The sequence below is a fragment of the Salvelinus sp. IW2-2015 genome, linkage group LG22, assembly GCF_002910315.2.
Source record: "Salvelinus sp. IW2-2015 linkage group LG22, ASM291031v2, whole genome shotgun sequence".
Classification (NCBI taxonomy): Eukaryota; Metazoa; Chordata; class Actinopteri; order Salmoniformes; family Salmonidae; genus Salvelinus; species Salvelinus sp. IW2-2015.
The window spans coordinates 12,821,715-12,832,323 of record NC_036862.1 but is presented as its reverse complement, the minus strand read 5'-3'; the positions used below and the strand labels follow the sequence as shown (position 1 = coordinate 12,832,323).

General features: G+C 44.3%; 1 protein-coding gene across 3 annotated transcripts in view; it reads left to right on the top strand.

Moving 5' to 3' along the window:
• The window catches only part of LOC111949894 (zinc finger protein neuro-d4), a 104,778-nt gene that overhangs the window by 38,096 nt on the left and 56,073 nt on the right, over positions 1-10,609 (top strand). For all 3 annotated transcript variants that reach the window (XM_070434038.1, XM_070434037.1, XM_023967230.2), the window contains exons 2-5: positions 7,855-7,884; positions 8,489-8,649; positions 9,615-9,722; positions 10,095-10,222. In XM_070434038.1, coding sequence (XP_070290139.1) covers positions 7,855-7,884; positions 8,489-8,649; positions 9,615-9,722; positions 10,095-10,222 — 427 coding nt within the window. The remainder of the gene's footprint in view (positions 1-7,854; positions 7,885-8,488; positions 8,650-9,614; positions 9,723-10,094; positions 10,223-10,609) is intronic.

Genomic DNA, 10,609 nt, shown 5'->3' with positions numbered 1-10,609 from the left:
CACAAGCTTCCCACATTCCTCCTGACAGAGCTGGTGTATTGAGTCAGGTTTGTACGGCCTCCCTGCTCTCCACCTTTTTCAGTCTGCCCATGGGATTGGTGATTGATCAGGCTTTGCTGATGGCCACTCCAATACCTTACTTTTGTTGTACCTACAAGTCATTTTCCCACAAATTTGGAAAGTATGCTTGGGGTCATTGTCCATTTGGAAGACCCATTTGCGACAAGCTATTTCCTGACTGATCGTCTGATGTGTTGCGTCATTAATAACTTCCACATAATTTTCCTCCTCGTATACATTATTTTAGAAGTGAAACCAGTCCCTTCTTGCAAGCAAAAGCACCCCCTACACATGATGCGCCACCCCCTTTCGCGTTCATGGTTGGACTGGTAGTTCTTCGGCTATGCAAGCCTCACTTTTTCCCTCCAAAAATCAATGATGGTCATTATCGGCCAAACAGTTCTATTTTTGTTTCTCAGACCAGAGGACATTTTCTCCAAAAAGTACGAATTTCTTCCCCAGTTGCAGTTGCAAGCCGTATAGTCTGGCTTCTTTATGGAGTTTTGGAGCAGTGGCTTCTTCCTTGGCTGAGCGGCCTTTTAGTTATGACATATAAAGACTGCTATTTACTTGTGGATATAAGTAACTTTTGTACCTGTTTCTCCAGCATCTTCACAAGGTCCTTATGCTGTGTTCTGGATTTATTTGCCTCACTCTCGACCATCCCTCAATGTACCATTCATCCCATCATACCAGAACACAGAACCTGCGATCTCGCTAATACATCCTGACTACACGAATCCTTAACCCTAAGCTATCAGTTATGGCTAAATGTCTTTCCCTGGTTCGCGCCTCCTCTCCTGGAAAAAATTTCATGATATTACACTACTATGCGTAACTATTGTTTTCATAAATTGTATCTATGCAAAACAAACTTTTCACAAAAAAATCGTTTGACCCCAAACTTCCCATCCATTTACCAAAACAATACCTTCAGGCGGTTTGGACAAAATATGCTCTAACACTCTAGGCCCCCTACCTATCTACTGATATCTTGTTAGTGGACGAATCTCCACTGAGAGTAATTTATTTTCTCCCAACCGCTATCCCAACTCCCGTCTAACCTAGATCTATTTGTTAACCACCTTCGTTGTCCTCCGTTTCATGTCAACGTTCCCAAGAGAAAAAGACATCCTAGAAGAGGTTGAAGAGGAGATGTTCCTATAAGAAGCTCCAACTACTCTTAAAATCAGCTATACCCCAAGAACCATACTGCCCCTTCAACTTCCGCCCACCTTCACCAACAATTATACCATCAAATAGAACCATCATGTTATTCTACAGAAAGTTTCACTAAACACATCTACCCCATAGCATCTCTATCTCGCATTTTCTAATCATCTTGAGATCGTTTTTCCATATCATGAGATATCTGTAATACGCTACCCAGATCATCAGTACTCTCAAAACGATTTTGATTCCACTGTGTATAACGTCCCGATGTTTCTCGCCACGCTTGCAATTTGAAAATATACAGATGTCAGAAATATGCTAAAACATCCTAAATTATCAAAACATAACTCACTAGCAAAACAATATGAATCTCCTGTAAACCACATTGACCCCATTGTCATATGTCTTACACAATAAAATTCCCCTACTTCTTCTGTGCTCTCAACGCAATTAGCCAAAAGTTACCGTAGATACCGAGAGATTTCTGGATAACTATCAACCATGAAGTGTGACGTAGGAAGCTATTAAAACATAACCCTTCGCTCTTTATATTCGTACGCGCAACCTATTACTATGTAAACGATCCTTGAAAACATATTCAGTATCTGATAATGTGTAACAGCCCTCACGATTCATTATCTACTTGCACAAATATTCAACCTTTAACAAACCATAATGCGTTACAGTTTTGACCCCGTTCCCATCAATTTTACAGAATAAGCCTCTTGTTTTCAATATATTAACAACCTCCTTTTGACCTCCTCTAGACATATCTTCTTTACAGACTTCTTTACATTTACAAGTCAACACATTCATCGGAAAATTCTTCCACGAATCCGAGCGTTGCTACCAATCCTGTAAATAAACTCTATAACAGGCTTATTTTTCAACACTCCTTTCACCGTGTAGCCTCATTTTGACCCGCTATATTATTTTCTCCTAAGCCACCACATCAAGCGAGCTACCATTGGCTATTAACAATGATCGCCTATACATCTATCCTCATGTATTACATTAAATTCAAAGATTGCCAACTAGTATCCAACTATTTATAGCACCACATGCGACAACGTATGTTCATAAACCTCAACTCTCTACCCCATCATTTGACAGAAAACATAATTATTTCTTAATACTGTACTAAATACATGATCCCTACCTCTATCTTTACCTTTACTCAACAAGCAACAAAGTCGTGATATCTGTTATCTATTATATATCCTTGGTCCTAACCAAATCTGTTAAATCGGTAGATGCTGATTCCAATTACTGTTAACTCTACTCGTCTCTGTTTTTTCTAGACACTAACTATGCTAAGCAATGATCATGACTCTATCTAGCTAAGGCTATAACCACTTCTCATTAAATGTTTCAGAAATAATCACAACGTTTAAAGAAAGACACAGAAACTAAAAATAGTCTCAGATATGAGGTTATTGAGAACCCAGCATGACCACGGCAGAGAATTTACAGAAGAGAGACAAATGGTAGGGATTCTATAGAGTGAGAAGAAATCTGACCGCTACTCTTTGCTGACTCCTACGAATGCCTACACTAACAACTGCTCTTCGATTTCACAGAAGTCGCAATCTACAATCTGAATAGACTATTCTGTAACCCATCGCTCTGCCTGAGTGATATCTATCTATTCTGGAATGCGGTAGGCGAGGAGGGAGGAGAGGAGGGAGGAGAAAGAGGGGATGAAGGAGAAATAGTCAAGAAGTGTCATGGAAGTCAGATTCATAAATTCTATCCAAAAACAATCCAACAAGACCTAAAAGAAATCGCCCTTTCAACGCCCATCATCACCTCTCACATCCACATCTATATTCACCAGATATCATAAACTACTACAACCTTACTCTTCTAGCTATTTCTAACAAGAGCTACAACATATTAACACACTACGAGCTACATATGCTTCAATTAAACGGGAGCCATCAACCCAACGCTTTAACAGACTATGTTTGAACCCTTCGCCTGTTATTGCTGTAACCTTTATACACACAAGCGACGAGAACAAAAATTAAATGTATCACCTATAGCAGAGATTCACATGTCTCACTTACTATCAAACTAACTTATTCTCTACAACTTACACAAGCACTGATAATCGCTCTCTCGTGTTTTTGACACCACCCATTCAGTCCAAGCACTTCATTTTTACAGAAAACATTTTGTTTCTCTAACCATTATTCAATCCTGTGTACACCGCCCTTACTCATCTCTCCTGAACCGTGTTTTCATAGCAGACTGAACTGTCGATTCAAAATCGGGCGTCGCTGATGCCTAATCGTACTACTGAGATGCCTATTCTGTAAACCCCTTACCTGCCGATGTAGTCTTGCGTCTTCTACAGTAACCCATATTCAGAACCACAAGTCTAGACACAGATTCTCACCTAACATTCTCACACATAACCTCTGACATTTAAAACCACACAAACACGGCACAGATCAGCGACGGTATGAGAGATTCAGGACCGCCGAATTTGACTTCCACCCTATTTATCATTGCAAACAATGATAACAACTACTTATGCCATCGTCTAAGTAATAAAAATCTACCCCTACTCTTCTGCTTTTCAAGCAACAAGTCGGATTTATCAGAATTCGGGCTACCAATCTTAACGTAGGACGCATTATGCATTCTGATTGAGACCCGATCTCTTGCGCGGGTTTTCCTCCTATAAGACTTCAGGGCTTGTAACAAAGAATGTCACAGAATCTGTGTTCTCTTCAGTGCTCTAGATTCCACTTACACCTCTATAGAACCAGACCTGTTTTCTGCCCAAAGCACATAAGCCGTTTTGACCCCCGTGATCGCACAGTCTAATTCACAGAAACAATGATTGTCCTATATAATGCCCCACCTTACTCCCGTCTCTCGGCTCTTACACAAGCCCCGCAGGATAGCTACATAGTAGCGCTGCCTCATTCTATACGCCGCTTGGCCCTCGCCTGGACCCTAATCGGTCAAGACTACGACAGGCTATTGTTCACGAGCAAGCTGTCTACAAACCTTTCGAGTCGCTGTAGTATAGATTACTCCTACCGTGCCCAGTGTGTATAAGATGAATTCTAGATATGTGACTGTCAGTCTTGTCATCTCATTAGATTCATAGTAACCAGAACCTTAGGTAACCTAGCAAGTCAAGATGCTTCCAGTTAAATACTACCCCCGTTCCCAGGTTGCGTATTTTCCTACTAGAAAACAATTCTAATCCCCTATTAAATAAAAATCACAATCACCCGCTGGACACACATTACTGAGCTTTTGCCAAAAGATCAAACAAGTCGTGATGAAGTGCCAAATCGGGGGCTATTCCAGGAAGATCGCTTACAATCGTAGAACAGCACTCATTTTTTGAGACCCTTCTGCCTCCCTGTGTCTCTCTATCTCTCCCTGTCTCGTCTCTTATGTGTTCTCTACACACATCCCCTCTCTATTGCTTTCACACATCACCTCAGCTCGTCTCCAAGATATCCCACATGTATATAAAGTTCAGAAACCCAACTTTAACAAAACAAATGCCGTGTGTTGCAAGTCCTCTCTTTCACCCAGATTATGCTATTAGCAGAGCAACCACAATTGTTGGTTTCTAATAAGAGAAATCGTTGACCCCTATGCTCCTTCTGCTTTTCAAGCAACAAGTCGGATTTCAATCGGGCTAGTCCAAAATCTGCTACAGCTATCAAGCTATTTTGTAACCCTCTCCGCCTAAGTCATGTCTTGGTGAATGTATCATAAATACCATGTGAACTAAACGTAGAAATTGTACAGAATTAGCAGCTTAGACCTATCTGAGTTTATCCATGTGTCTAATAGACAACTTAACTAAATTAAACCATATTCTCCACGTTAATGCCTTTCCTGGGACCCCATGTATTACGCCCCTCATGTTCTCTACCTTCAGAAGAACTAACCTATTCTCTTGACATTGTCGTTCTGTTAAAGTCCGCTACCCCCACCTTCTGCTTTTCAAACAACAAGCAGGGATTTCAAATCTCGCGCCACTAATCTGTTGCTGAGATGTAAGCGTGTGTTAGTTTTTTGGTTAGTGATAGCTCGCTGTGTCGCCTGTTTCTTGTGGCTGCGGTGGTGCTTAGTAGTAAGAAAAAGTGTGCAGTAGATTGTATCAGGTCTTGCATTGTTGAGAATTTTGTGCAATAGAACAACTCTTAAAAACAAATGTTTTAGACCCCTTTCCCCATCATTTTACAGACTTAAAATCTACTCGCGCTCTACCTCTTCTTGCTTGTTGTTGACAATGCAATCATGTTAGTGTTCGTGGATTTTTTCAAATCGGGGCTGGGCTGTGCCATGTGTACCAGTTTGCCTCAGATTTTGATGTGGATGAGTGACGACCTGTTCTTTTTACTGACATAAAGACGTAGAGGTATCTGCTTGTGATCAAGCAAATTAACCTCAAACACAAAAGAACTTGTGTTGTTCCACAACATTTTTTTGGAGAGTGATACTAAAACTATATTCACCACCCACCAGAATCATCTGCGCAATTAGACAACATTCATATCCCTATAACCCTGTCATCATAGCTGAGTCTGCAGTAGCAAGCCTTTTTCACATGACTTCCATTCCGTTGGCCGTTGTTTGCCCCCAGTTTGGGCCCCAGACCAGTGTCACTTACCCTGCCCGCCTCTGCGCAAAAGAGACGGCTTAAACATCGGGGAGACCCGCGCCTCGGACCATCGAGCTTCAAGATCCGGCCGACCCCACGACACGGACAACTGGGAACGGAGGAGATTGAGGGGGGGGGCGTAGCACAGGACAGAGAACAAGCCTCCTGTACAGACAGAGGCTGCGTCGCACCCTGTAATTGGGGAGGATCTGCCTCATGGTAACTGGCTGGTGGAGTGCGAATATGCTGGAAACGGTATTGAAATACGTCAGACACGGTGGTTTCCACCGCTGCTTTGATGCCATTCCATTCCGCTCTCCGCTTCCCAACATGTTACTGAGTGTGCTGTTAGTCTCAGGGCCAGAATGACTAACTGGGCGATGAATTGTAATGTATAGTACGGGAGTAGTTACTGTTATGTGTTGTATTCGGTGGGGATCTAAACGCTGTGGTGTGTGTTGTGTTGTTCAGACTCGACGGAAGCGTCTCTGAGAAAGAGGGGGGCTTGCCGAGGCCGGTGTGAATCATGCTCAGTGAGAGACTTCTGGACAAGAAGTGGAGAGACCAAGGAAAGAACCTATGCAGCGAGTGGCCAGTAAGGAGAGCTTAGAACACTCATGGTTGGGCCCGCACGCACACACACACGTCGCTCAACAACAGCACCACGCAAGCTTCTATTTCCATCTTCCACGCTGACTGTTCCTCAATCGTCACCCTGAGTTCTGATTGTAGTTTATTTCTCTCCTCCCTCTCTCACTCTTTCTGCCTCTCTTGCTCCCTTTCTCCCTCTCTCTCTACTCCTCCTCATCTCCTTCTCCTTCTCTTCCTCTTCTTTCTCTCTCTCTCTCCTCACTCTCTTACCTCTCCTCTCTCTTTCCTCTCTTTCTCCTCTTTCCTCTCTCCTCTCTCCTCCTCTCTCTCTTTCCTCTTCTCCTTTCCCTCTCCTATATCCTCTTTCTCTCTATCTACAATATTTTTTCTGAGGTCTTGGCTGATTTCTTTTGATTTTCCCATGATGTCAAGCAAAGAGGCACTGAGTTTGAAGGTAGGCCTTAAAATACATCCACAGGTACACCTCCAATTGACTCAAATGATGTCAATTAGTCTATCAGAAGCTTCTAAACCATGACATKATTTTCTGGAATTTTCCAAGCTGTTTAAAGGCACAGTCAACTTAGTGTATGTAAACTTCTGACCCACCGGAATTGTGATACAGTGAATTATACGTGAAATAATCTGTCTGTAAACAATTGTTGGAAAAATGACTTGTGTTATGCACAAAGTCGATGTCCTAACCGACTTGCCAAAACTATAGTTTGATAACAAGAAATGTGTGGAGTGGTTGAAAAACAAGTTTAATGACTCCAACCTAAGTGTATGTAAACATCCGACTTCAACTGTATGTGTTAACACTCTATAGTTGCAATTTTATATATTGTACAGGTGTAGCATCTTAATTTGATCACTCTTTTGTTGCTGAGAATTATAGATGAGCTTCGTGATTTACATACATTCACTGAAAACCCGCACGTTTATATTAACAGTATTGCACTTTTCATGTAGCCTCATTTTGACCGGTTAATAGCCTAACCACCAATCAAGCAACATTCTGGATTACACGTTCAAATCCTGTTGTTGAAGGATTATTTTGCTGCGACAATATAGGTCAAATTAAGATCCTACATCTGTATAGTATACTGTATGGATAATGATCCTATGTACTACAGTACATATACTGTGATCTTATATGCTTTCTACTGTAAAATGTATGGTTGTGATCCTATATACTGTGTACTGTATGAACAATATGCTTCATGTCTGCCATGGCTGGCAACCTTGGTGTTGTGACTGTGTTAGAGAAGCACCAGGAATAAAATAGGATGATGAGGAGTGGAGAGGAGGAGGAGGAGGAGAGGAGAAGAGGAGAGGAGAGGAGGAAGGTAGTGACTCACAGTGTCCCTCTATCTTTGTGTTCACAGGCAATCTGGAGGAACAGTCATTAAGAACAGGTAGGGAGGGAGGGGAGGAGGGAGGGAGGGGAGGAGAAAGGAGGGAGGAGGGAGGAGGGAGGGAGGTGGGTGCACAAGATAACAGACTAAAGAAACTTTACAGGATACACTCTTACCCACATTCACATCTACTACATAGACTTGCATTCATGTACAGTACAGATATACACACATTACTCTAGCATTAAGTACCCACACGTATAACTATACACACACACAGACATTATGTGATGTCTGGGAGGGAACAGTCTATTCTACCTCATCTGGCGATGCTGATAGCCTCTCTGTTCACACATTCAGAGCACTGTGTCTCACATTTCATCTGTCGCTACATCCACTGTGTGTGTGTGCGTGCGTGCGTGCGTGCGTGCGTCACTACTGATGAGTCTCTACATGCCCTGGCACAACACATCCCAGGCCCTCTGAGAAAACCACGGCCAGACACACAGAGAGAGACAGAGGAATGATGCTGTACTTTGGCAAAACATGTCTTTTCTCACTGTAGAGTGGGCATTATGCAATGTTGATCTGTGGGTCCTCAAATGACCTAGGTTAACAGGGCTCTGTGTCTCTCTCTGGCCTCCCTGTGCCCGCTGTGTGCCAGTCTGGGCGAGGAGTTCTACAGAGAGGCCATCGAGCACTGCCGCAGCTACAATGCCCGCCTGTGTGCTGAGCGCTCCATGCGCCTGCCCTTCCTGGACTCCCAGACCGGCGTGGCACAGAGCAACTGCTACATCTGGATGGAGAAGAACCACGCCGGCCCAGGTGTTGTGTCTGTCCTTGTGCGTGTGGGTAAGGTCTAGGCCTTTCTGCTCTCCCTCTCCTCCCGTCTATCATTCTCTCTCCCCTCGCCTCCCTCCCTCTATTCATTCTCTCTCCTCCCTCCCCCCCCCTCTATTCCTTCTCTCTCCCCCCCTCCTCTCATATCCTTCTTCCTCCCCTCTCCCTCCCCTCCTATCCTTCTCTCTCCCTCCCCTCCTATCTCTCTCCCCTCTCCTCCCTACACCCCTCTCCCCCGCCTGCTCCCCCACTTATCCGTTTCTCTCTCCCGCGTCTCCGCCTCCTCCCCGCCCCTCCCTCGCCTCCCTGCCCACTCATCCTTTCCTCCTCTCCCCTACTCCTCCTCCCTCTTATCCTTCTTCTCTCCCTCTCCTCCCTCCCTCTATCCTTTCTCTCTCCCCTCTCTCCTCCCTCCCTCTATCCTTCTCTCCCCTCTCCTCCCTCACTCTATCCTTCTCTCCTCCCCTCTCCTCCCTCACTTCGTAATCCTTCTCATCTCCCCTCTCCTACCTCTTCTTCTTTCTTCTCTCGCCCTCATCTCACACCTATGGTGTTGAGTATTCAGTTGTTACCAGTATGTTGATGTGCATGTGTACAGAGTTTAGAGTTTGTTTTTTCGAGTGTGTATTGAGTGACACAGGTTGATTTTTACTAACATAAACGAGCCGGATGGAGGTATAGGTTTGTCAAGCATAGAGACTGATGGAGGTATAGGTTTGTCAAGCACAGAGACTGATGGAGGTATAGGTTTGTCAAGCACAGAGAATGATGGAGGTACAGGTTTGTCAAGCATAGAGACCATAAAAGCTTAGGATTTCTCTTTGCACAAAAAACGAACATGTCCCTTCTATTTAAAGTGGATAACATCATCACCTTAACCCCTTCATTATAGTTTAGTCTGCATTAGCAGTTTTTACGACTTGTTGCATTGTTCTTTGATTGGCCCCCAGGTTTAGCCCCAGGACAGTTGTATACTTACCCTGCCCGCTGCTGGCGCAAGAAGAGACGGCTCAACATTCTGGAGGACCCGCGCCTCGGACCCATCGACTTTAAGATCGGTAAGAGACAAGAGAACTGGAAAGGAGGATGAGGAGGCCGTAGAATGACAGAGAAAAACCACAGGAGGCTGGTGGCTTTTTAATTGGGGAGAACGGGCTCTTGGTAATGGCTTCAGTGGAAAAAGTGGAATGGTACCAAATACATAAAAAACATGGTTTCCAGGTGTTTGATGCCATTCCATTGGCTCCGTTCTAGACATTATTATGAGCCGTCCTCCCCTCACCAGCCTCCTGTGGTGTACTGTAGCTGTACTTGTATTGTTGTGTTAGTCTGTCAGGGCCAAGTGGTAGCTGGGAATGAATTCTAACATGTATTAGCAGGGGAGTGTTACTGTAACGTACGGTATGGTGTGTGTGTGTGTGTGTGTTCAGACTACGAGGCGTCTCTGAAGAAGGAGGGGGGCTTGCCGGAGGGGCCGGTGTTGGAATCACTGCTCAGTGGAGAGACTCTGGACAAGAAGGTGGAGACCAAGGAAGAGGAACCTATGAGCGAGTGCCAGGTAAGAGGAGCTTAGAATCACTCATGGTGGCCCGCACGCACACACACACGCACACACGCACACGCAAGTTCTAGTTTCCATCTCCCGCTGACGTGTTCCTCTACATCTTCACCTTGGAGTTGCTGTGTAGTTTATTTCTTCTCCTCCCTCTCTCACTCTTTCTGCCTCTCTTGCTCCCTTTCTCCCTCTCTCTCTCTCCTCTCTCTCCTTTCTCCTCTCTCCTCTCTTTTCTCTCTCTCTCTCTCTCTCTCTTACCTCTCTCTCTCTTTCCTCTCTTTTCTCCTCTTTCCTCTCTCCTCTCTCTCTCCTCTCTCTCTTTCCTCTCTCCTTTCTCCTCTCCTATATCCTCTCTCTCTCTCTCTCTCTCTCTCTCTCTCTCTCCCTCTC